The 27,506-nt window shown below is 43.7% G+C and overlaps 1 protein-coding gene across 2 annotated transcripts in view; it reads left to right on the forward strand.

The window, feature by feature from the left end:
- Positions 1 to 27,506, forward strand: part of LOC136648255 (enoyl-CoA delta isomerase 2-like) — a 46,622-nt gene that overhangs the window by 13,933 nt on the left and 5,183 nt on the right. The window contains exons 2-9 of one of the 2 annotated variants that reach the window (XM_066624363.1): positions 8,012 to 8,177; positions 10,737 to 10,835; positions 13,161 to 13,346; positions 14,500 to 14,569; positions 16,876 to 16,978; positions 20,897 to 21,017; positions 22,570 to 22,659; positions 23,057 to 23,200. In XM_066624363.1, the coding sequence (XP_066480460.1) occupies positions 8,012 to 8,177; positions 10,737 to 10,835; positions 13,161 to 13,346; positions 14,500 to 14,569; positions 16,876 to 16,978; positions 20,897 to 21,017; positions 22,570 to 22,659; positions 23,057 to 23,200 (979 nt within the window). The remainder of the gene's footprint in view (positions 1 to 8,011; positions 8,178 to 10,736; positions 10,836 to 13,160; positions 13,347 to 14,499; positions 14,570 to 16,875; positions 16,979 to 20,896; positions 21,018 to 22,569; positions 22,660 to 23,056; positions 23,201 to 27,506) is intronic. The other variant, XM_066624364.1, reaches the window with a different exon arrangement.

Below are 27,506 nucleotides of genomic sequence, written 5' to 3' on the forward strand. Positions count from 1 at the left end.
GGATGTCACCATGCATCTCCGGGAGAGAGGTGGCCGCAGCTGCCTGACTTGCTGCTTTTCCGAGGCTGAGAACGAGGTGGGTGGGGCAGTGTGAAATAAAGTGGGGGGAGATGGGAGAGAAGGCTGGCTGGGCAGGCAGAGGTGCTGCATATCATCATGGAGCTCTCTCCATGTGCAACCTTGCCCCAAGGACTACATTTCCCAGTGTGCCCCTCACCCTGGGCATCCTGGGATTGGTCAAGACTGGTGGAGAGAAGAGTGTGGAGGTGCTGCATCTCATCAGCACAGGGTGTGCTCCTGGCAAGCTTCAAACTGGGAGGCAAGAGTAAGTACAGGCAGTGCAGCGCTTTCCTCTGCTTGGGAAGGAAGGAGCTCTGCTCAGCTGCACATGCTGCCTCCTGACTTGCTGCTTTTCCAAGGCTGAGAATGAGGTGGGCAGGGCAGTGTGGGTTGGGGAGGGCGTGGGAAATGTGGTGGGGGGAGGTGGGAGAGAAGGCTGGCTGAGCAGCGGAGGAGGTGCTGCATCTCATCAGCACAGGGCGTGCTCCTGGCAGGCTTCAAACTGGGAGGGAAGCCTGACCTAGAGAGAGCATCGAAGCGCTTTCCTCTGCTTGGGAAGGAGGTAGCCCAGCCTGCTCTTGGGGGGGGGTGTCCAAATGCCCCAGCCTGCATCCCTACATCTTGCCTGGGGGGAATAGGGGTGGCACCTGCATGTTGGGGTGTATGTGTGTGAGCATGCACTTCAGGGGTGAGTTGTAATCTTGCTCTGTGTGGCTGCAATCCTAGTTGTACTTTCCTGGGAGTAAGCCCCATTGACTCAAATGGGACTTACTTCTGAGTAGACCTACATAGGCTTGGAGTCTGTTTCAGTTTAACCAAGGATCCTCACCTTTCTCTTCCCCCCCACTTCAGAAAAGAAAAAAAAGCCACTCTTGATGACTTTGTCTCCAAAAATTGATTAAAAAATAAAAACACCATTCCTTTTCAGCCACCCCCCTTTTTCCTCCTGCCTCCTTTTTTTTTGGGGGGGGGGGGTTACTTCCCATGTTAGCTGCTATTATAAGACAAAAGGCACAATCCTAACTAGGTCTACTCAGAAGTAAGTCCTATTATGTTCAATGGGACTTACTCCCAGGAAAGTGAGGTTAGGATTGCAGCCACAATCTCCGGGTCTCAGTTTGCAATTAGCAGATGCGCACAAAACAAAGTCTTCCCCTTCCCCAGCAAATTCATCACTTCCCCCCTCCCTTTCCATACACCTCCAGGTGTGCTGCTAACAAACTCTAGGCACAAGCCTAACCAGGTCTACTCAGAAGTAAGTCCTATTTTGTTCACTGGGGCTTACTCTCAGGTAAGTGTGGTTAGGATTGCAGCCTCAGAGTGCTGGCAGCTGTTTTTTTGTTTCTAGTGTTTAATTATAACACATTCATCCCCATTTTGGTGGTAACAGGATGTGATGGGGAGCCGTGGGCTGGAAAAGTTCGAGAACCACTGCTTCATTGGTTCCCTGTTGTATCATAACAACACCTAATTGACTCTCAGAACAATCAGATTCATTGGTCAGTTTTGAGTTAAGAAAATCCAATTTTTGTTACATAATGCAGATGTTTTTATTTTCTGATTATTTGGCTATAATGCTTGTTAGAATAGAGATATTTTGACGCAGTTTGTTTCATTGCATTCTGCATTAAATTCCACATTGAATGGTATATAACTTGGTGGCATTGTTCGAAAATACCAAGGTTTTCACAATTTTGGTCACTAGTATCAAGCTCAGGTTGTTGCTCTCCTAAAGCTTGTTGCCTGGGTCAGTTGCTACTCCCTGCACCCCTTAGCTACACCACTGGATGGCATCATCTTCAATGAAAATGCAGTAGTATAGAAATGCATCTTGAAAAGGGAAGGAAATTAGGATGAGAGAGGAAGATGACTTCAAAGTCTCTGGAAGCAAACAGAAGAAGGTTGCATTTTTTTTCTTCAGAGGTTAGGAGCTGCAGAGGAGAAAGAGCATGCCAGACCTAGCTATTTTTATGCTTCCCAATTGCATATAGAGAGAAAAACATCCAAAACAAGATGCCTGTCAACCAACTAATTGATTATTAAAGTATTATCTTTTAATATAAAAGTCTTTCCCTACCAAAAAACTTGACACTATAGAACCCAGGCCTGGGGAAAGATCATTAAAAGGATGAAAGAAATACTGCTTTTCTGCTTCAGAATATTTTGACAAGATTGTCTTGCAGGCATGCTGTTCATTTGATAGGATTATCTGTAATAAGATTATACTCCAGGAATTCTAGTTGTGAATTTACACTTCTCCTGGAAAGGGGGGGAGGGAGAGAGAGAGAGCAAAGCAAAGCAAAGCAAAGCAAAGCAAAGCAAAGCAAAGCAAAGCAAAGCAAAGCGGTCTCCTTTGTGAAATAAGGGTTGGATGATTTGTAGAAAATGGATCTTAAAAGAATACCACAAGACCATTTACACAGCCCTATTTAGTTATGGTTATACTAGTGTTTTATAGATGCATGTGGTCATAAGAACATAAGAGCAGCCCCACTGGATCAGGCCATAGGCCCATCTAGTCCAGCTTCCTGTATCTCACAGCAGCCCACGAAATGCCCCAGGGAGAACACCAGATAACATGAATATACATGGTCATATACATGAACAACCAACTATTTGAGAGGTGGAAAGGCACAACTGTGACTCAAATGGAGTGTTGCTGTGATCATGGAAATATGTGTAGAAATTAATGTCTCCTGCCCTCTCAGGGCTTCAAGCCTCACCCCTACAGTATCCTCTCACTTTGAGAGTGAGGATCCTCTCAAATACTATATGCATGCATTATGTTCTCTCTACTCTGAACAGCTGTGCTTGGTTGCATAGCAGAGTGAGGGCCCAATCCTATCCAATTTTCCAGTGCCGGTGCAGCTGTGCCAATGGGCTATGCACTGCATCTTGTGGTGGGGCAGCAGTCACAGAGGCACACTTAGGGTATGGGAACATTTTTCCCCTTATGATGAAGCTGCATTGCAGCTGCACCAGTGCTGGAAAATTGGATAGGGCTGGGCCCTCAGTCTTTGGAATCGGGCACAGAGAAATGTAATCTGGTTCATCCCTTCTTATTAGAAGAACTTAGGTTCATATCTTCCATGGTGACTAGGATCACCTCACAAATGGTCACCTCACAAATGAACATCCCTAATTATATAATATGGAACTGGTTTGTTTTAGGCAGTCAGTGCAGCTTGTCCGCATGAAAAGTTTAACCTAGGATATGGATTGCCAGCACCAGTTTGGCTCATACTTGATTTTGTTAGAAGAAAGCGCCAGGAGGAAAACACCAGTACCCTTATGGGTTTTGCTCACACCTATCCATTGGACTACCTGGTCAGGGGGAGATCCTGGAGGTAGAGCGAAGTTCCTGCCATTGGAGTAGCCAGTGTGAGAAATAGGATCTTGATCCCCTGAGTCCCATAAAAGGAGAGGGCTGGATTGAGAGATAGTGTATTTTATTTTAGCACTTGGGAATTTACCTGTGCATTGCTGTCATAACCTTCCATACCCTGGAGGTGAACAAAGGAACTGCAACTAAAAACATTAGCTAGAGCAGTGATTCTCAAACTGGTGGGTCTCAACCCACCAGTTCATATAACACTTCCCCTGCCCCTTTAAGGGGCGGGGAAGGGGAGGGAGGCAGCAACACGATCCCCAGGATCGTGTTGCTAAGGGGGGTGTGGGGGGGGGTGCTTGGGCCCTACTTTGCCAATGGAACATGTGCTGCATCCTGTAGTTGGGTGTTACTCACAGAGGCCTCTTCAAAGTAAGGGATAGTTTGTTCCCTTACCTCAGAGCTGCATTGCCCTTAAGTCAGTACTAGAAAGCACTGACACAAGGGGTTAGGATTGCGCCCTTAAAGAGTCTGATTTTGAAAATATACAACTTTCCCTAATACCACTTTTTCTTTTTAATGAACTGCTTTGGTTTTTGCAAGTTCTCCATCCTGGTTCAGTCAGATCAGAGCAGAGAGCAATTGTCCCTTCTCTCTTATGATTGCTTGTGACCAACACTATTTGAAGTCATGTACGTGTATATTGGTGCATAGGGGTTGGGGTGGCCAGGTCCAGTGAGTCCCCGGACGTTTCTTCAGCAACTTTTTAGTGTGCTGAGGGATCCCCAGTCGTTAGGCTCTTGTCAAACATGAGGAAAGGCAAGAAAGGGTTTTTTTGGGGGGGGGGGGGTTTCCTTTCCTGCTGGCAACAACTACCCTACCTTGGATGATCTGTATCAGGGTGTCATGTGCGTTGCATAACCCTGAGAAGGAACTTGAAAGTGTGTGGGAAGGTCAGGTGCACAGGTTGTGTGCATAACTTCTTCTCCCTTCACCACGCAATGGCCTCACCAGATCACCACACCCTCTATCCCATTGTAGACAATACAGCTGTCCCTCTGTAGAAACCATGGGGATTTGAGGACATCTCCTTCGTCTACCTCTTCACTGGACTAAGTTTCAGCATTCCATGCAGAACCTGTCCATTGCAATCTGTTTGGTTCATTGCATCAGAGGAAATACCAAAATGGGCTTCCTTGTATAGTTTTCCTGGTTGGATGTTTTCAAGACCAGGATTGGCCTTCAACATTTTGTCTAGATGGGCTAAAAATATTTTAATTTCTGCCTCTTCCAATCCATGCTCATACGCATAAGCTAGTGAAGCAACACAATATTATTGCATGTCTGTGTGGTAAGCTCATAAAGTGTGTTGCTTTCTATCACACCCTGTTCTATAGTATTTGTCCAAGTGTTCTGTTGGCTACAGGTGCTGTTGCCTGCCTAGCTCTCCCATGGTTGGCTGCCTACTGTTATTTAGGATAGAAGTCACCTCTGCTGCCATTATAGGATGTGGTCACACTTACTAGTCTCCATAGTGCTGATTAGCTATTTATTTCTTTGGTAAATGTTGACACACAATAGAGCTATTTGCTGTTTAGCATCTTGGTTAGATCAATTTGGCAAGCAGGAGTCACTATCATGCAGATAATTATTCACACACAATTTGCCAGCAGTTGCCCAGCTAAGCAGTCACTGGTGCTGTGCAGATTTTTGAAAGCTCCTTGTATTAGATTAAGTAGCCTTTTAGTAGCCTATTAGAAAATTGCTTTGATTCTGGATGGAAGGTCAATAGTCTCTTAAGAGTACGCCTTGGGGAGTAGGGAGAGTGTGTTCTTTTAGAGGACAGGTCATCAGCATCAGTTAGGTCCCTGATGGAAGTGACTTCCAAGACCCAGGGGTGTCTTTATTTATTAATTAGGGTTTAACAGCAGAAAAGAAGCTTGTGGTGTTATATGATAAAGCGAATTATTTTAAAGCTGTTACTGCAGTGCCTAATGAGGTACATAAGGCTAACGGCTCAGAATTATAATGAGCTAGCTAGCCCAAGAGTCAGAGTGATCAAGAACATAGGTACTATGTTTGAACAATGTGAGCTCTCTCAGAGGGGAGTGAGTTGAATATTACTGAAGACAGGATGCCAGGATGTGGGGGAGGGGGAGAAATACAAATGAAATTGGGACAATACTAATATATGTATTTTTTTAATGTCAGAGTAATAGAGAATTAATTATAACGATTAATGAGAATTATAAGAATGGCGAACACATATCTATTAATAAATCAAAATAAGATAAGACTATGCATTGGGAAGTAACTGGTTATTTTTACAAATATTAATAAAAGGAGACCAATTACACAGGCCTACAAAATTGAGGGTCAGAAAAGTTTTTCCCAAACTTTATGGTGGTTTGATATGAATTTGGGGGTGCTGATTCCAAAAATGGCATCCATTTTGCTCTATCACATCTACTTTTGGAGATATAGTATAGCTTCTTTAGTGAATGGTTCAAGCAGCTTCCTCATGAGGAAGCCATGGTGTAGGCTTTCACTAAAAAGGCAATGCCGTGTCTCCAAAACTAGATGTGATAGGGCAAAATGGATGCCATTTTTGGAATCAGTATCCCAGATATACCCAGGAATTGGTGTAACATTTAAGGAAGCAAAATGTGTGTTGGCCTGTTATTAATGTTATTAATATCCCCCCAAATACATTTAATGTTGTTATGCTGAATTTTTCCATCTGTGCGCTGATTTCCCCCCCCCAAAAAAAAACTTGAGCTTAAGTTACACTGTTTCCAATGGCTTTGAATATTTTCTTCTGCGTAATTTCAAAATATGTTTTAGACAGAAGAAAGTTACAAGCAAGATGCCCACCATGAAAAATCTGGAGAGAAATTTCCTAAAGTGTGATTTGGAGAGACTTTGGATGTGATAGATCCCATGTTTCTAGGTGCTTTCGGTATTAAAATAAAAATAAATTGTTGTCTTGCAATGTTGAGTGTTAAAGAACTTACGGGGCCAATTCAAAGTGCGCCCTAGGCTGGCACAAGTCCCCTGCGCTGGCCTCCTAGTGTCGCAAAAGTGCCATAAGGCACTTCTGCACCACTGGGTTAGTTGGGAGGGTGGCACAGGGGACTTGCGCCAGTCTCTGGAGGCCGAATATGGCCCTAGCAGTGCCAGTGGAAGATAAGTTTGCGCTGGTGGTGGGCCGCTGGCAGAGGGTCTGGGAAGGGAGGGGGAGGAATTGCGAGGGTGTTCCCTGGCAGGGGGAGGGTGGGATTCAGGTGGGCTAGTGGGTGACCCAAGTCCGGGAGTGAGATGGAGCCACCTCTTTAGGTCGTGTAAATCTGAGTAGCCCCATTTGCACCGCTGCTTCATTACCCAGTCAATGGGAGTCGATTCCCCTTGTCCCGGGTTGTGCCACTGTCAGCCCCAACCCCGTGCTAGATACAGTGTAGGCCAGCCAGCCTGCCAGTTCCAACACGGAATAGGATTGGGCTGCCCATGTTCCACCTTGTAAGATAGAGAATATCTGGTTCCAGTAAGATTTTTTCAAAAATAGAGCAGAGATTAAAGCCCTAAGATAGCTGCAGACAACTAAAACGTGTGTTAATCCTATTCGAGGTCCAGATAATGAAGATTTGGTTGTTGAGCTAGTTGTTAGTAAACAATAATAGATTCTGCATATGTTAGGGCTGCCAAGTCTTGAAATGTGGGTTAGGGGGAGAAATCTGGGTCAGGAGGAGAAGCCCAAAGTGGATCAAATGAGCAGAGCCCAGTGGTTTCTGACAGATCCAGAGGTGGAGCCCAGCAGTTTTGTTGGGTCTAAGAAAAGAATCCTGTGCCCTGTACAATGGCAGGGATACAATGCACAAGCATACAATGGGCATCTATGGCAGGGATTTTCAACCTTTTTCATTTCATGGCACACTGACAGGGCACTAAAATTGTCAAGGCACATCATCAGTTTTTTGACAATTGACAAGGCACACCATGCTGCTGGTGGGGGGCTCATATCCCTCAATGGCCCTACTAATAAATGACCCTTCCCCAAACTCCAGGGGTACACATGCAGACCATTCTGGCATATTGATGTTCCGCAACACAATAGTTGAAAATAACTGATCTAAGGTACATAGCTTTTACTCTGTGTGTGTGTGTGTGTGTGTGTGTGTGAGAGAGAGAGAGAGAGAGAGAGAGAGAGAGAGATGACCTTGCTTGTTACTATTGTGCATACTGGCTCCAAAGCAAAAAAAAAAAAAAATCTAGCCAGGTTTGTGTGTGTGTGTGTGTGTGTGGGTACTTTTTCCTTCTCCTTGTTAGTTGTTACCCTAGCATAAATCCTTTTCCCCTTAACATTTTGACAAAATCCAGACTGCAATGTTTACCCAAAGGATTGGGTTAGATAATCTTGTCCAAAGGTTAATTATCCTGTAAGCAACACCACTCTGAGCTTTGGCTTAGAATTTAATGCAGTGTCTTTGTACTTGTTCTCTGATCTTTGCGCTGCTGATGATTTGCGACCTTTTGAACACACAACTAGTCACCCAAGCATTAATTATTATCTGCTCAAGAGTTTAATTGGATAACTGGTTTGATTTGGATATTTTCCTTTTTTTTCAGCAGTACAGCGTATGCTCTTCATTTTCCTGCACTACAGTTCCATACAACGAAATCCACCATGCAGTTTGGCCAGGAAGATTTCGAAAAGGCCAAAGCTCAGCTGCAACTTTTGAAGAATGATCCTGGTAATGAAGTCAAGCTGAAGCTTTATGCACTGTTTAAACAGGTAGGCCTGACCATTTTCATCATGAAACTCTAGCTATCTTATGGGAAAATGACTATCAGAATAGTTTTATTAAGTTGTATGCACTTCTACAATTTGACACAAGGGTTACTGAAAAGACCCAGCTCTTTGCGCAGTTTGGTTTTGTTTAGTTTTAACCAGATTCTATAGCAAATTTAGGTGATGTTCTCTAGCACGTTCAGGTTTTAAAAATCCCTATTTGCACCTCTTGAGTCTCCCAATTACAGTTTTATTTTGTATTATATTGGTGCATCAGGTCTAATTATTGTTTTTGTTGAATGCCCTTGAGTTGTGAGTCACCTTGAGTTTCCCTTGCTGGATGGGGAATTGTGGGATATAAATGTTTTAAAATAAAATAAATAATGTGACAAGAGAATTCATTCATTATGTAAAGTGGTTTACATAATAAAGTGGTTTACAAAGTGATTTAAATAAGTCAATGGTTCCCTGTCCCCAAAGGGCTCACTATCTTTAAAAAAAAAAAAATACAGAAGAAACACCAGCAACAGCCACTTTGCTGGAAAAGATGTCATGCTGGGGCGAAAAGGGACAGTTGCTGTCCCCCTACCAAATGCAAGAGGGCTCTATTTTGAAAGGTGTTTCTTTTCTTTATAGGTATAGATCACTGGTTCCCAAAGTCCTACTTGGACTTTGAGACCACAGTAAGTCTTGGCTGGGGTTTCAGACTCGGGCAGGAAGGTGTCCTGATCACAGCACTGTGGGGACCCAGGGGCTTGTAACCTTACCTAGGGGGTCATGCAGGCTTCGAGGAGGGTCCTCCCCACTGCCAGTAATCACTCAGATCAGCGATTGGGGCACACTTCCAGTTTTTTTGCGAAAACTGGAAGTGCTCTCCAGTCGCTGATCAGAGAGATTACAAGCAGCAGGGAGGCATGCTGCGAGTCTCCCAGACGCTCCCTGAAGCCAGCACAAGCCCCTGGATCCCCACAGTGCCACGATCATTGTGGCTCTATTGGGACACCCATTTATAGGCTCCTTAAGGGGGAATGGTCCATTTCCAGTTCCCATGGTGGGTCACAACCCACCACCTTGGAAACAGCTGGTATAGATGCATAGGATTGGGCACTCACTCACTCACTCAGAAAGCCCAATCCTAGGCATGGCGACTCAGAAGTAAGTCCCATTAGAGTCAATGGGGCTCACTCCCAGGAAAGTGTGGATAGGATTGGGCTTCACACAAGACAAGAACAAGAAAAGATAATGGAGGTTTGGTGGGTCCTTGGTGTTGAAGCTGTGCCACAGACCAAGGTCTTCTTTCCTGTTCTGCAGAGCTTGAGAGTAATGTGTTGCAAGGATTGCAGCAAAGAGGCTGACCATGTGAGTCTCCCTAGACCAGCCATTTTCAACCACTGTGCCATGGCACACTGGTGTGCTATGAATGGTCTGCAGGTGTGCTGTGGGAGTTTAGGGGGAGGATCATTTATTAATTGGGCCATTGGGGGGAAATGAGCCCCCCACCAACAGCATGGAGTGCCTTGTCAGTTGTCAAAAAACTGTTGGTGTGCCTTGTCAATTTTAGGACCTTCTCAGTGTGCTGTGAGATGAAAAAGATTGAAAATCACTGCTCTAAAGAGGGGACTCAAAGTCAGAAAGAAGGCAATGAAGCAAGCCCTTCACATGCAAGGGAGGCCTTTAAGGCAGCTGGGCAAGGGGGCTCAGCTGCCTTTCTTCCCAGGAAAGTGATGGGAGGTAGGAGCACATGGAGAAAGAGAGAGGCTGGTGGACCAACTCACATTCAGTTATTCAGTAGTGCTTGGGGAGAGAGGGGAGGAGAAGCTGAAAGGAAGAGGGATGCAGGTTGCATCCTGGATGCTGGCTGGCTTAACAGTTCTTGAGTGGAGGCTGGAACAGGGGTGGCTTGCTGCAGCACCACACTGGGTTGGATGATGGAGTGAAAGATGAAGCTAATGATTTTTAGAGACCTTTGCCCCCTATAATCCTATGGGCATTTTAGGTGGGGTTTCTATTGTTCCTATTGTTAGGAAAAGACCTATGATGAATTCTGCCTTTTTCTTATCCATCTGGTTGAGGATGTGGTAGCTAGGTGGATCAGCTGTTGGGTTGTCTCCTAAATTAAACTTTCTCCCATTGACCTGCAGTGTATGATTATTTCCCATGTGAGTTAAATTTATTATGTCATTGTGTCCCTCGGTCACAGAAGCAGTTGAATCTCATGCCAGTGTAGAAATGCTCTGGGGAGCATTTGGGCCTGTTGCTGTCACCCCCAACCTTCACATGTCGAATAGTGAAGGTCAACATTGCAAAAATGATGGCACAGTTCAAGGATTCGTCATCAACACACATTGGGATATGTGCTTGTTGACCCCTGTGCTCAAATTCTAATCGTAAGAGCACCCCTCTTGGATCAGACCAAAAAGCTATCTAGTCCAGCATCCTGTTTTCCCCAGGAGCCAACCTGATATTTCTGGATCAGCACATGGAGACTGGGGCTAGGGTCAGAAGGTGCAGTCTTGTTTACCTCCTCCATGCCAGCTTATCAGTTTTTTTTCCGTCGCACAGGCTACTCAGGGTTCCTGTAATACCCCCAAACCAGGCATGCTAGATTTTATCAACAAGGCCAAATGGGACGCATGGAAGTCACTTGGCACCTTGCCACAGGTGAGTATGCCATTCCTTGCAAATGTGCTTTATTTGTTCGAAAGCCTGCATCCTAATTAAACATAGTTAGGACTGTGTGTACTTGGCCCTGAAAAACAAAACAATTCTGCTGAATTTCATGGGAGGCATGTCCTCCGTGGCGGTGCATTTAAATTGTAAATGTTATAAGGGTTGTAGAGGGTAGCAGTCTTAAAAGAAAATTGATATCCATTCCTGTTATATTTAATTTGGTTTCAGCAAAGGTGAATCTACAGAAACATGAATGCTTTTTTTTTTACAGTGTGTCTAGGAAGGTAATTTTTTTTCTTAAAAGCAACTCTTTTGCAGTCATGCGCCCCTTGAACGGATATCATAGGAAGATGTATTATTTTAAACATTTGTTTCAAAATCCAGAATGTCCTTTGATCCAGAAGCACTAGTTTGATACTGCTGATTTATAAAGGCAACTCATGACTCAAAGGGGGTTGTGCACATTTAGTAGCAGTGTGAGATGGATGTGTTAAGGAGCTGCAGCTTCTCTGTCATGTGCCGTATATCTAGACTGCAAACTTCTATCTGTTTTATGTTTAACTGATACAGCTTCCTCCAAAGAACTTGGAGTATAATTTTGCGGTGTGTTGGGCATTTTCTGTTAAAGATCCCTAGTGCTCCCCACTCCCAGCTACAGTTCTTAGGGTCCCTATGTGGGGAAAATTCCCTTTTAATGCTGAATTTAAGTCTGTAGTGTAGATATGTGGCCAAGTCAGGAAGAACCAGAGTTGAGAGAACTCTGCCTGAAATGCAGCTGCTAAAAGGTCCAGGAACTCAAATATATGTTTAGCTAAGAAGGATTAAGAACCACAAAAATAGTACTAAAAGAAGCTCACAGGAAAGGGGAACTGAATAGGAAGCTCAGCGGTCTAGGAACTATTTATATGTTTGAGCCTTAGTATTTTTAGCTTGTGTAGTGCTTTTTTTACTTATCACCACCTATGTTTTTTTAAAATTGTTATACCATTTGCTGTGCTTGCTTTTAAATTATGTTTTTGAGATTTTAAAAGTTTACATTTTTTTTTTTAATCTTATACTGTGTTTTATCTATTTATCAAGTATTGCAAGTCGCCTTGAGCCTTTTGGAAAGGTGGGGTATAAGTGTTTTAAATAAATAAATTAAATATTGGTAAGGAATTTACACATAGAATGCAGTTGGCTCCACATCAGGCAGAAACGTGAAAAAGAATTAAGCAATTAATGCCACAATCCTATTGTGCCTCTGTGCTGGCTGAACAAACACAGACTGTTGCAAATATGCTCTAAAGCACGTTGCAACAGCACAGAAATTAGCAGCACTAGCGGGAAGGCCAGTGCTGCCCCACCAGCACCAGTGCAGTCCTCCACGCATGCTGGAGCAGGTAAGCTCCATGCCGAGGGGCAGGTGAATGGCGACAGGAGGGCAGGAATGGGGTGTAGTGGGGCAGGGGGAGGGCAGGGAGGGGACAGGGAATAGGCAGGGCTGGCAGTTCTAGTGTACACTGTATTCTAGCCCCTTCCTGGGCCAGATCCACTAACATGGATCCAGTTGGGTTTGTGCCAGTGATTTAACAGGCACAGGTCTGAATAGATCCTTTGCTGCAGCTTTCCCTGGGGCAAGGGGACAAATGTTCCTTTACCTCTAGGAGATCTCCAGACAGCAAAATTCCCCCACAGGATGCAGCACAAGCCACACTGGTCCCGCTGCATTGGTGCAGCTGAATTTTAATTAGGATTGGGCTGTAAGTTAAGAAGAGGGGGACAAAAAGACTTTAAACATTATGTCACTGGGTGCTTATAACTTCAGGTAGAAACTTCACAGCCACGAAGTGCCACATATTCAGCACTGAGGTGGTTAACAGCACAAGCCTAATTCCCCATTGAAATTAAGAGAATTTAAAAATGCTTAATTTATGGAACATCCCTCTGTAGACTTCTGTTGCCAACCTTATTCTGGCATTTTGTTTGTTCTGGAACCAAACTTGTCTTTTTCTATGACAAATTATCAGAAACAGATGCAGCATAGAATATTTTAGCCCTTTCTGAAAACTGTAAGAATGGTAGTATTTACTATACAAAGAGTTTCAGAAGGACATTTATTCCCCAAAAATATAGCAAATGAGATGTGCATTTTTGTCACCTGTAAAAGATCTTGATAAAATATGGAGCTGTTCCTTATTAACTTTACTCTGAACTTGGACTCCTTTGGCTCTCTTTGTGCCGAATTCATTATTTTGAATCTTGATATCAGCAGGACAGACAAGCTGCATAATCCATCCTTTAGATTATAATAATTGAAGGGGCTTCTCATTACAGGAAAGTGCCAGACAGAAATATATTGAGCTTGTGTCAAGTTTGATCTCTGCAGAATCTTCTACACAGTCTACAGAGACACCTCCTGACAGCAAGCCTGGCTATACAACGATACAGGTCACTACAAAAGACAACATCACAAAGATAGTTTTAAACCGCCCAAAGATGAAAAATGCTATCACTGTGCAGGTAAAGCAGTTCATTTGAGTGTCAAAATCTGTCACCCTTCAACATGTAACGGATTTTTCATGTAGAGATTTTGCACTAATCCACAAATCCTCCCGCTCCTCCATCTATCCTGAAAAGTCAGAGACTTTAGCTACTAGCAGGTTTGTTTGAATCCACGTGTGACTTAATAAAGGGAATGAACTTGCAGAATACATGGAAATAGGGGGCTGCTGCTGAAAAAGAGTCAGGTTATTCCCACCTTCCCCTTTGCATTTTAAAGGTGTGTGTGCTTCCTCACCTTCACTCCAAATCTCTGGCTGTGGTGAAAATGCAGCACGTGATCTGGGCATTTGATGCATCAATCAGATGGCTCCATTAATTTTGCTTCTGTACTTATCTACCAGCCCAGCACCTTGCATCCCACCCTATTAAGGGAAATAAATCCATTTGCAAATGTTCTGACTGTTTACAAGTTTCCCCACTTCTTCCCATACAAACTTCTCCAAAGAAAAAGTTAAGCATGCATATCATTGCAGGACTGAGCTGAGCTGCAAAGAGAGCACAATCAAGTGTCCTGTAAGCGCTCCTGTTTTTATTGGGGCTCTTCCAGACCAGCTCCTTAGCTCCAACCAGTCACTGCTTTTTTTTCACTAGCAATCCTATACAGAGTTGCAGTGTTCCTTTTATGCAGCAGTAGATATAGCAGTGATTAAAGAATTCAGTGGACTAGCCCTTTCTGCTTCCATTGTGGTCAACTGTATCCAGGCAGATACCTCTTTGAAAACGATAGTGCTAACAGACTGCGCTTGTGGTCAGTGTGCTGCTGTATGTCCTCATTATTGACAGATTTTCCCCATTAATGGATGTGACAGTAGAACCACAGGGAAAATACTGGTGGACACCCAAAAAGAATTAGTGAACCAGGTGTGACAATCCTGAACTAAACCCCCCATCTGAAAGTGCCATCTGTCAGAAACACCTCTGCATACTAGGAGTGATTCCTCTTGTGATGGAGAAAAGGAAACCCTTGTACTCTCCATACTCTTGATCACACCCAAAAACTGCAGTGTAGTCAGTAATCCAAATCTGGGATCTAGCTAGCTACATTGATTCATTCTCTAACCTTCCATAATCTTGAAATTCAGCTTGTTTGTCCTTTTTCATCCATCTGCAGATGTACAATGAAATTATTAAAGCACTTGAGGAAGCAGCAAAAGATGACTCTGTCATAACAGTTCTGACAGGTACTACCATTCTCTGTCAAGTTTATTTTTGTTTAGGATGTATTTTCAAAAGCGTAATGCATTTGGGGATTTTGGCAAAATTGAGTGGAGTGCACAAATGGTACATAGATCTACATAAGGAAAATAAAATACTAATACTTCCTTCTTCAATATGACTGAAAGCTTTCTAGAAATGCCCCAGCAAAGACCTTTCAAAATCATTTTTTCCTCTATTTTATCATAAGCTCTGCTTGCTTACCAGGTGTTCATTTAAAATGAATGTCATGGGAACCCAGAATTACCACAGGCTTGGTAGCTATCAATACGTTTGGTCAGCTCGTTCAGTCATTGGATGCCATCTTTGTCTTAGGTCCTGTGTCTGCATCATATCCTAAGGGGGTACTCAGATGAGTCTTGAACTGACATGGTTTCCTGAAGTAAGATTGTGTGGCAGTGCACATCCCAGAGAAGGATGGGGGGCTAAGAAAGGAGGGAAGGCCTCTTCCTCCAGGGCATCCCACTGTGCAAAGCAAGCATGTATCTAGGAACCATGGCTGAGAAAAAGCACCAAGAGGAGGGGAGAAGCAGCAGTAGGATAAAGGATAAGTATTCCCTCCTGCCCAGGCCTCTGCCCTCCCTATTGGCTCCTTCCCTATGGTTTTTTAGGTGTTTGCCGGATACAGGCTTTGCAGGGCCAAACGTGGATGTCTTTCCCCTTCTGTGCACGTCTTCTAATTTTTGAATTTGCAGCCATAGGAAAAGAGGATGTTGATCAGATTGGGGTTGCAGCATCTAGGGAGGATTTTTAAACTCCCCTCATTCCACAGTCCTGGTGAAAATCACCGCCCCCCCCCCAGCTGTTGTTTGCAGAAAGGACACAGCCATTGTTGCCAATATTTGCTGGAGAGAAAGTTTTTATTAGGAGTGTAGCACAAGAAGGAACACTCCCCTTTCACTACGGTTCTGATCCAGATCCCATCCTCCCATATATGTTTATACATATTTTAAAAAGCAGCAGAATCATGTCTAAATTGGCCCTCAGACTTGGGTCTGTCACTGACCATCACATTTGGCTCACAGAAATCAGGAAAACAAAAGTGCAGCTTTTAAAGCAGGGGTTGTTCCTCCCCTTTTGGGGAAACCTTTTGTTTGAGTGTTTTTGAAAAAGAGTAAAAGGTACATGTACAATTCTGAGAAGTGTTGAATTATGTTCTTGTTTTGAAGATCGTGGCGGTTCTGTCTTCTATTCTTTTCTTTTCTCTTATCTTTTCTCACTTGCTCAGTTGTCAAATATGTAGAAAATTTTTAAAACATACATTATTTTTATTGACTGTAGTACCCAATTCTATCCAAATTCCTCCTGTCAATGCACTCATACCAAAAAACATGTGTGGGGGGGAAGGGTGTGTGTGTGATCAGACAACCTGCAGGAGATAAATACAAACATTTTGTGCTTACCTCCTGGTAGGCTGCCTGAGGGCCAGTGGGACATATGCAGTCTTTCCTAGTAGCATATGTCTAAGGAGAGGAAAGAGGAGGGGAAGCTTGAAAAGGAGGGAATAAGTTCCAATGTGCTCCATTGCTGCCAAATCCACCTCCTCCTGCCTCTTCCTCACTTCTGGTTCCTTCCCTGTCCCCACCCAGAATCATCCCCAATACCCCCTTCCTCTCCCTGTCCACAGTGCACCCCCACTGGCAATTCACCTTGTGCTGGTGGATGGAAGTCTTGCCACCATCCCACATGTGTGGCTCAAGCTACAGCACGGGCAGCCTTGTTGTGCTGTCTTGCAGCATCAGTAAGAGTGACAAGTCACGCAATGCATGGCAGGTTCCATGCACTTTGCCTGGATCCTGGCACTTTCTCCAATAGAAAATGCATTTTAGTGGCAGATAGGATTCGGATGTAGAAGTAGTAGTCCCAAACATCAAAGATGGCAGATTCTTCTTTGGTTCAAACGGAATCCTGTGTAGCATCTTAAAGACTTACATGTTTATTTTAGCTATTGCTTTAGCTGCAACAGATCAGCATGGCTTCCTATCTGGAAATGTTTTTCCCCCCTGCTTTTTGTCAGATGTCTTTTATTCTTTAAGCCTGTTTTGCATAACTGAGTGTACGGTCCAGTCCGAGATGGGTCTTTTAAATCCCATTGATCTCAATTGGAGAATTAAACATGTGCATATGTCTGTCTCATTTGACATAATAGAATTTGCAGACTGCTGGATTATGCCCATGGTGAGCTCAGTGCAATTTAGAATGCCCTTTTGTGAACATGATTATTTTCCATTTGCATTTTTCACCTGAAATTTCTGTTTGTACTTCTTGGCAGGTAATGGAGATTACTACTGTAGTGGAAATGACCTGAACAACTTTACGAATCTTGCAGAGCGTGGAGTAAAGGAGGCAGCAGCAAATGGGGCAGAACTGCTAAAGTAGGTTTAAAAAACGACAACATTGTGTCAAAGCATATAATAGACATAAGAACATATGGGATGGGAGAGAAACAAAGCGTAAGTTAGTGCCCTTTATAAAAACAAGAAACTTTCAACACAATCCCATGAATGTTTTGTTGAAAATAAATCCTATTGCTCTCAGTGGAACTTCCTTCCAAATAAATGTGCCCTGATCACGTTTTCTCAGAAATAAGTTCAGTGGGGCTACTCCGAAGTAAGTCTGCATAAGATTGCAAGTGCACAGCAATTTTCAGTTTTGAAATCTAGTGCTTTCATAATACAGTATGAGTAAAATTAATATATTTGTGACCCAAGTCCTATCCGGGGCTTACAGTGGCAGATCTCGAAACTTGCCACCTTTAGTCCCATTCTGGTGGTACAAAAACGGAACTGCTGTTGTGTGCACCAGGGCCAATACTGGAAACAGCTGGGAGCCCTGTGCACATGGCAGCAGCTTCCAGATGCCCTGCCAGAGCAGGTAAAGTGGTGGCGGGAGCAGTTCAGAGGAGGATTGGGGCACAGAGCAAGCCAGGCAAGGGGTGGCTCAAGGGCAGGAGGGGGATAAACGCAGCAGCAGTTGCATATGCAACTATGCATATGCATCCTATCCCCCTTTTTCTGGCCCAACACACCTCCTGATTCTCCTTAAATAGCTGGCGCAGATCTTAGGAGACCCACTGGAGGTCAGGCAGCCCATAAGCAGGTAAGTTAAAAAGATTTTTACTTACCTCTCTTGGGCTGTCTGGTCCCTCCCTCACTCCCATCAGTAGTGCTGTGTGCTATGAGCTGCTAGGAAATAAGATTGGGCTATAAGTGTCTACTGTAGTGGTTCTTACTCCTTTAGCACCAAGACCCACTTTTTAAAATGAGAATCTGTCCAGGTTCACCCGAAGTGGTCATGACCGGAAGTGATGTCATCAAGCAGGAAATTTTTTAACAATCCTTCCCACACTTACCCAGGATTAAGCCCCATTGACTAACATTGTTAAAAACTTATACGTAGTAGCCTGTTCAAAGTACAGAGCTGTAACAAATGCAGTCACATTCCATGGGAACATCAAGTCTAGTGGATTAAAAATAAAATATTGAAATAATGGGGACCCACCTGAAATTGGCTCACAACCCACAGTTGGAGAAACACTGGTATTTTGAACTGAAAACATTCAGTGGCTTGCAAAAATGCCATTCACATTATGGGCTTGTTTTCTGGGGATGAGGGAGTTTGTTTCTTTCCCCTTGGCAAAGTAAGGATTGGGACTTTTGGCTTAATCATTACTATTAAGAACAATGAAGAAGAACTTTGGTAAAAATGTTGTAAACTTGCTGACCTACAATTTTAACTACTATGATAATTGCCGTATAAAATCCTGAACTAGATTGGTTATTGATCTAAATAATAATCCTTTTGTAATCTATAAACTACAAGTGAAAAGGCTTGCTTGGCAAGGGATTCTGTGGAATCAATATGCAATTTAACTGTTAAATTAAATTGTTTAATTTAACTGTTATGGGATAAGATATACAGTAGTCCAAATATTTTTAGAAGTTTGTTCTAATAAGCCTGCCAAAATAAAGAATTTGTGAATCCCCAAAGGTCATGTAAAGGTTGCAATTTAAAACTTGTCTACCAAATCTGGCTACTGTGATCCATGCCTTAATTTTTCTTGGACTACTGTAATGCGAAGAGTCCATGACTCGCTGCAGTACAGAAGTGTACTCAGGACGAAAGCTCTGTAGACCTGGATCTTGGTATGTTCTGTCAGCTTCTTGTTGGACCGCACTTGCTCCCGGTGTGGAAGGGATTGTCACTCCCGGATTGGCCTTTTCAGCCACACTAGACGCTGTGCCAGAACCACCTTTCAGAGCACGATACCATAGTCTTTTGAGACTGAAGGTTGCCAATACAATAAAAAATACTGTAATGCACTCAACTTGTGATGGCTCTTGAAGACTATTTGGATGCTACAGTCAGTATAGAATGCTAGTGGGTACCCACCAGTTTCAGTACATTACACCTGTGCTCTGTGAATTCTACTGTGTTATCAGGCACATTTCAAGGCAGTGGCTATTACCTGTAAAGCTCTACTTGGCTTTGGACCTGAGTACTGAAAGACCTTCTCCTCCCACATCAGTCTGCTTGCTCTTTGTGATCATAACAGGAGGCATTTCACATAATAGGAGGTGCTTCACATTGTCAATGGAGGATATTTGGTGGAGATGCAGAATAGGGACTTTTCAGTGGTAGGCCCCTCCCCCAATTGTTACATTTCCTCCCTTGGGCAGTGAAAGCCTTCTTGGTTTGTGTGGCTTTCTCTAGAGTTTTTTTTTAGTTCTCTTGCTTCTCTGTTTGCCCATTATGTGTTTTGTTGCATGCTGACCTGTTATGTTTTGATCGTTGTTGTCTTAAAGCTGTTTTTAAAAAAAAATATTGTTTTATTTTGTGTTGTACACTACCTTGGTAGTAGCTTCAATGAGACTGAAAGGCAGCCTAAATGCATTTTAAATAAATTTTCAAATGCGTTTATTCAGTGTACCTGATTCCCAGAAGAACCACTTCACCTGTGCTGCCCCAGCATAGATTTCCTTAGTCTATACAGCACACTAGGAGTTTTGTGGGGTCGGCACTGATTGTAGAACCCACACAATAGAAAGAATGGCAAAGCTTAGTGGTTAGAGGTCAATGGGTAGGGAAGTGCCACTGCCACATCATGTAATGGATCTGGTTGGGTCATCCCTGGTTATTTTGAGCTAGCATATCATTATAGCCGGCATTTTATGAGATAGTATATTTTTATTTGATATGTTGAGAGGGTTAATGAAGCTTCCACACATGTGGGTAGTCAGTGCTCTGATCCAGAGCACTGGTCACCCACAAGCGCCACACTTGGTACCGAGTAAATACCCTTTGTGATCTCTACTAATGCAGAAGGCAGAGCAATGCCAACAAGATAATCCAGCAATGCTAGCTCTAAATGTGCATATTAGGACATCCCTCTTCTATGAATTATTTCCTGTTTCTCCTACCATTGCTTGATTGGGTCAATGGCTGGAAGTACCCTGAACTGAAAAGGAGAGTGCATAAACTACACTCATAAAAGAAATAGCCCTGGGAAGCCAGCAACCCAGGGATGGCCCAGGACAGTCAAATCAATCTGAGCACACTGATGCCCACATAGTACTGTTAAGAGGGACAAGAGTTAGCTCTCCATTGTGTCATAAAGCATCAGTAGCATTTCATACTACTGTGCAGTCTTGCCAGCAGTTTCAAAGGCAGACATTAAGCATTTTAATTTATTTGTGTCTAATTTATTTTTGTTACGGCCTTCCCACAATTCTTTTTACAAGGCATCGTACCTATTATAGTATGAAATAATGATGTTGAACAAAGGAAAGGTCCCTGAAGAAATTAAGCCTTCTTTCCAAGGCCCTTTAGAGAGGTTTCAGAGAAGCAGTAGAATCATTAGTGTGATTCAGTCGGAGGCATCGCAGCATGAGAGAAGTCAATCAATGGAAAAGAAGCAGCTTTGCCTTTAGGCTGTTAACAAAACACAGAATAGTTGAGGATGAGAGAGATATTATTGGGCAGTAACATGGGAAACACTCAATACCTTGAACTGAAGAAGATGGTGTTCTCCATAGTGGCTGTAGTTCATCTTACAGAAGGGCTCTCTGGGAAAACATCAGTGGAAGTAATAAATGATTAGCATATGCTGTGGTTCTTTTGGAATCATTTGGCACCATTCAGGATGGATGAAATGCCTTGCATTGTATCATATAGCATTTTTCCATGGGATGCTTGGCATGTGTGTTTCAACACAAACTGATTGATGATGATAAATGCTGACAGTGAGGAAGATTGCCCCATTCAAATCAAATTCTGCTCTTTTCTATTTCCAGAGACTTTGTCAAACATTTTATTGACTTTCCTAAGCCATTAATTGCTGTGGTGAATGGACCAGCTGTTGGCATCTCTGTTACTGTCCTTGGGCTTTTTGACCTTGTCTATGCTACTGACAGGGTAAGTCTTCCACTTGATTGCCTCCCGCTTCCAGTATTAAGCCTTCATTGGACCCAGAAGTTACCTGTAGTAAAATATATTTATTTAATTTATCATTGCCTTTCTTTCCCAATGGACACTTGGGAAAGGATCTCTCAGGAGAAGACAGGCTGATGAAAGGGCGTAATACATTGTGGTTCGTGCACACTCACTCTTTCTTGCTCCCCACTTTCCCTTTACTAGACCAACAGCTGAATGGGGAAAACCCCTCTGCTAGTTTGTATTTGTCACCACCATCCCAGGCTACAGAGACCAGGCAGAGGAGGACCATCTGGGAAAAACCTCCCTCCCAGGAGAGTATTGAACCCCTGGGGTTCTTGTTAAAAATCAAACCCACAGTAGTGTCCACAGGATGAAGAGATTTGACAATCCGCTGTGCACATGGACCGCGTATCACAATACAAAGGATCACAATATAATTCGTTTATTAAAAGTCTAAGAAAAAGGAATTGAACAATATGGAGTAAGGAAAGGTGGGTGGTAAAAATGCAAGCAGGCTGATGGAAAGGTTACTCCCTGAGCTTGGATGGAAATGGATTTCACTAAATGGATGCAGTAAGAGTAATTCCCAGAAGACAGAGCTGGGATGCTACACAAAATTCTCAATCCACAACACCACCACCACCCCCAAGCTTCCCTGTTTTACAATTTGACAATTGACAAGATACACCATGCTGCTGATAGGGGGCTAACTTCCCCCATTGGCCCTTATAATAAATGACCCTCCCCCAAACTCCTACAGCACACCTGTGGATCATTCATGGCACACCAGTGTGCCCCAGCACACTGGTTGAAAATCGTTAATTTGAGAAGTCAAAGACTGGCTTAGTTCATGTTACATAGAAGTCACATGTTGGCTTTTATAGCTTTGGCCTAAATAGTATCTAAGGAAGCCCTCTAATGTCTACAAATCAAGCATGTCTCTAAAATGATTGCCATTATCAGACTTAGGGTGCAATCCTAACTTGCGCTGGAAACAGGCCTGCGCTGCATCCAGCACAAGTTTCCCCCATGTCTCACTGCAGCAGCCCCAATGGGTCTACTTGGATCTGTGCCACCTGACGAGATGGCACAAATCCGGGTAGCCCAGGACTGCCCTGGGCTGCCTGGGAATGGGGTCAAGATCTGGCATAATTGCTGGATCCTGCCCCGCCTCCCACTCCCTGCCCATGGTCCCACTTGCCGCTCACACTTCCCTGCTCCGAAACATCTCCCTCCCTCCACACCCCCTCTCCAGACCTTCATGCTGGCTAAGCTCAGCTGACACAACTTACCTTTTCCCCGGGGCCTGCAACAGCGCAGGGAAGCTGGTGCATGTCTGTCCACTGGCCTATCTCCCCTCAGAGTGGCACAGAAGTGCTTTATGGTACTTTTGCGACACTCCTGGGCCAGTGCAAGAGACTTGCATCAGCCCAAGGGCCGGTTGGAATTGGACTCAGTTTGAAAGTGAGAACCATAGAGGTGTAGGACTGTTCTTATTTTAAACAGAGAATTTTTTTTTCTTTTTACTCAGGCAACATTTCACACCCCTTTTAGCAACTTGGGTCAGAGTCCAGAAGGATGTTCCTCATACACATTTCCAAAAATGATGGGCTTAGCCAAGGTAAATGTTTTCTCTGTTTCAGTTTAAACTTCTTTGTTAAAAAGTTTACTGACAGGCAGTTGTCCTCACTTATCCTACAAACTACTAGAAAACATTATGGTGGTTTTGAGAGAAGTTACCTCTAGACTTTGCTGGGACTGATTTGTAAAATGCCAAGAGAGAAGTCAGCACAGTGTCACCACAAGCAGTAATCTTGTCTGGGCACAGTTCAGCCTACTTGCTGTTGCACTGTAATAACCTTAATCCATCTACCTCATGACAAAGCATACATATGGAATACAGCATCAAATTTAGCAGTGTGCTGTGGAAAAAAATACTTTCACATGAGAAGTTTTCTATTTTCCTGTTTGTCTCTTGCATTTTATTCAAGGAAGTTTCTGGATTTTCTTTCATTCAGGCAACCGAGATGCTGCTTTTCAACAAGAAGCTGACTGCGGCAGAAGCCTGCTCACTGGGACTCGTGACAGAAGTTTTCCCTGACAATACTTTTCAGAAAGAAGTGTGGACAAGGCTGAAAGCTTATGCAAGCCTCCCCAGGAATGTTAGTGTTAAAAAAAAAATTACACATAGTCCAGTGTCCTAACACATTTCACAGGTGCAATGGTGCTACCATGCCTCACACCACTTGCTCCACTAGAGTATTTCCCTGGTGGTACTATACTTACTAAAGATTTCACAGCTTGAGAGTATTACCTGCGTAGATGAAAACATAGCATGAGTTTGGTATTATAGCTATATTACAGTAATGCCTCCCTTAACACTGCTTCCTTTAGCACTGATTCATTCAAGTGCTCTTTTGCCTGGAATGATTGACAGCAGTTGTAGCCAGTGGAATTCCAGTGCATGCTAGGATGCACAAAGCCAATCAGCATCTGTTGCCTGTCTTATCTTTGTCTTCTGTAACACTGGTCGTAATCCAGCCCTTGACTTGGGCCAGCACAAGTCCCTTGCACTGGCCCAGGAGGGTTACAAACGTGCTGAAAGGTCAGGCAGGAAGGAGCCTCTGTACTGACGGAGGCACCAAGGTTTGTATTGGCCCGGCTGGGCCGACGCAAGCCTCTGAGGTAGGCGGAGAGGGGGTGGGGAGAAGGCGGGAGCGAGGCGTTCCTGGGTGGTGGGAAGGCCGGTGGTGGGCAGCCCCGGGGCAGGCGGGCAGGGAGTGGGAGGCAGGGCTGGGATCCAGCAGTTATGTTGGTGGCTGTCTCTGCCCTGGAGTGTTGCCTGGAAGCAGTTGGGATCTGGATGAGGGTGAACAAGCTGAAATTAAATCCAGACAAGACAGAGGTCCTCCTGGTGCAGAAATCCACGATGCGGGTGCTGGAATATCGCCCTGCTCTGCATGGGTTTGCACTCCCCCTGAAAGAGCAGGTTCGCAGCTTGGGGGTTCTCCTGGACTCGCAGCTCCTCCTGGATGTCCAGGTGTAGGCTGTGGCTAGGAGCTCCATTGCTCAGCTTTGGCTGGTGCACCAGCTGCAGCCATACCTCTCGGGTGGATCTGGGCATGGTGGTCCATGCCATGGTGACATCAAGATTAGATTTTTGTAACGTGGGGCTGCCCTTGAAGACGGAAACTACAGCTAGTGCAGAATGCGGCAGCTCGGGTAGTTGCTGGAGGTCGGCAGTTTGACTCGGTCACGCCACTACTCCAGCGACTGCACTGGCTGCCCATTTGTTTCCGGGCTGAATTTAAGGTGCTGGCTTTAACCTTTAAAGCCCTAAACGGCTTGGGCCACCTTCTTCCATATAGTCCATTCTGTTCTCTGAGGTCATCAGAAAGGGCCCTGTTGGTTCAGGGCCGTAGCTAGGGGGGGCCAGGGGGTTTTTGCCCCCCTGAACCAGCAGTTTGCCCACCCTGGCATTTGTTCCACATTTGACATGTAAATGTGGTTGAATGTCCTCCAATTTAGCTCCTGTTCCTTGAGAGCTCAGCCCCTCCCTGCAGGCAGCCTCCTCCAATCAGCTCAGGCTGCTGATGCTTAGTAACTCACCTTAGGAGCCAATCATAGCAACCTGCTGATAGTCACAGGACACTAGAGAGGCAGGCAGGGAATGTGGCTGGAGGGAATGTGCTCAGTGCCTTCAATCACCTTCCTGGGAGCTGAGTGGCTGTGCAGGCACTTTGCAGGACCCTGGAGGCTGCTGCTGAGTGACTCTGGCATCATTTGGGGGCGAGCAGGCAGGAGATTTTGGATGGGCCATTTCTGCTGTTTGGGTCTGGTAGGGCCTTTCTCTTTGGGGGGGGGGAGAGAAAAGCATGGCTCTGACATCCGAGATTTTGAATGGACCATTTCTGTTGTTTGGGTCTGGTAGGGCCTTTCTCTTGGGGGGGGGGGGGAGAGAGAAAAGCATGGTTCTGGCACCTGAGATTTTGGATGGACCATTTCTGCTATTGGGTCTGATAGGGCCTTTCTCTTTGGGGGGGAAGAGAAAAGCATGGCTCTGGCACCTGAGATTTTGGATGGACCATTTCTGCTGTTTGGGTCTGGTAGGGGCTTTCTCTTTGGGGGGGGGGGGAAGAGAAAAGCATGGCTCTGGCACCTGAGATTTTGGATGGACCATTTTTGTTGTTTGGGTCTGGTAGGGCCTTTCTCTTGGGGGGGGGGAAGAGTAAAGCATGGCTCTTGCCTCTGAGATTTTGGATGGACCATTTCTGCTGTTTGGGTCTGGTAGGGGCTTTCTCTTTGGGAGGGGGGAGAGGAAAGCAAGGGTCTGGCCTCTAAGATTTTGAATCTTTCCTAGAGATCTGAGGTTTTTTTTATGGGTATTGGATATATACACCACCAAATAAACCAACATTTACTCTGAAGAACCTGAGTGCAAAAGAATTAGTGTTGAAATCTTCCAGCATGGACCATTTTGTTGTCAGAACAAACTGAGCTTCTGTAATCAAGAAACTTTGGAAACAACAGGTGGAAACAACAAACCGAACTTGTGTAATCAAGAAACTTTGGAAACAACAGGTGGAGACAGAGATATCATTGCTTCTGCTAGCACCAGTAAGGCAATTAATGAGAAGACTCCTGATGATTTACAACGAGTAGGAGAGCCTATTAAACAAATTAAACTTGGTAAATATTCAAAAAACAAAGATGGTAGATCATTCAGATCAGAGTGGTTTCAACATTTTAAGTGGTTGGAATATTCTTCAAAACTAGATGCTGCATTTTGCTATCCATGTCTCCAATTTGTTCCATTTACTAAAGAGCAAGCTTACATAAAAAAAAGGATTTAGCAATTGGAAAGCTGCACTGGATAAAACTAAATCAGGATTTTTCAAGCATGCTTCATCTGAGACCCACGTGCAGGCTATGTTCATGTGGTCTGAAAGAAACCAAAGAACTGATTCAAACACATCTATTTCAATTAATGACAATGTGCTTGGAAAAACATAGGTATTACATTTCAAGCATTGTTGAAATCATTCAGTTTCTTATAACTAATGAGCTTCCAATGAGGGGAATATACAACATTGAAGAACATGTGGAGAAAAGTTTATTTAAAAACCTTTTCAAATATACCCTCAAAAAGGACCCAAAACTAGCTGAATCTTATAAAATTATTCCAGAGAATGCCACTTACCAATCCCCAGAAATTCAAAATGAAATAGTTAAAGTAATGACTGATCTCATTCAAGAGGAAGTTTCCAATGACATAAAGAATGCAGCTGTCCCATTTTTTTCTGTCTTGGAGGATGGAACAAAATACAAAAATCGAAGAGAAAATATAGCAATTGCTACTAGATATGTTAAAGATGGTGAAATTTACGAATCCATGCTATCCATAGAGACAACAACTGCTTTGGATGCTGAGACTTTTACAAACACAACTTTAGATATGTTCTGAAGGTACGGTTTAAATCCTAGCAATCTGTTGAGCCAGTGTTACAATGGAGCATCAGTTATGAGTGGCAAGAAAGGTGGATTAATAAAAAAAACAACTGAAGAAATTCCATACGTCCATTGTTTTAACCACAGGCTGCATTTAGTTGTAGTTAAAGCAATTGAAGTTGTGCCAATGGTGAGGGAATTTTTTGGACAATGTGTGGAATTATACAACTTTTTGTCCCGTGGGGTAGTAGCTGCTGAGTATGAAGGCAAAGCTCTTTCTTGTCTGCTGGAACAGAGATGGTCAGGACATCTTCAGGTGTGTAGGACAATTTTTGAAGAATACAAACATATATCAGAAACTCTTGAACTAATATCAGTAAATAATGGGAAAAGATTTGCTGGGGAAGATGTGGTTCTTAGCACTGGTCTCCATCTTATAATGCAGAAGCAAGAGTTTAGATTTTGTCTAGTGGTAATGAAAAATATTTTGGAAATTCTTTCTCCAGTAGATGGGACTCCAAAGACATGACATTTCCTTGGAGCAGGCCTATAACTTAATTCAAGCTACAGAAAGTTCACTAGAAGACTTAAGAAACAGTGAGACTTTGAAATCAATTCTGCAGGAAACATCAAAACTGGCTAAAGAGAAAGAAGTAAAAATGCCAAGGAAAAGGAAATTTAATTCCTTATTTGATGATTATGTGGTGTCTGAAACAACAGGTAACAGAGCATCATGTAGTGACACCCTCAGTAAGCGTGCTTCTGACTTTTTTGAAATTCTGGATATAGTGCTAGCCAAAATAAAAAGAAGATTTCACGACAATGAAGAGATTCTTTAGGCAATAATTGCAGCAGAAAATTTAGATGATGAAAATAGTAGGCTTAATTATCTAAAAAATTTCAGTATTACCATTCCAAGTAAAGAAGAAATGAAAGCAGTAAAACATTTTCTTGAGAAGAACAAAATTGAAAAGCAAAATTTCTTCAGTGAAATATACAAACACCAGAGTGCCTTTGAAG

The sequence above is a fragment of the Tiliqua scincoides genome, chromosome 4, assembly GCF_035046505.1.
Source record: "Tiliqua scincoides isolate rTilSci1 chromosome 4, rTilSci1.hap2, whole genome shotgun sequence".
NCBI classification, from domain to species: Eukaryota; Metazoa; Chordata; class Lepidosauria; order Squamata; family Scincidae; genus Tiliqua; species Tiliqua scincoides.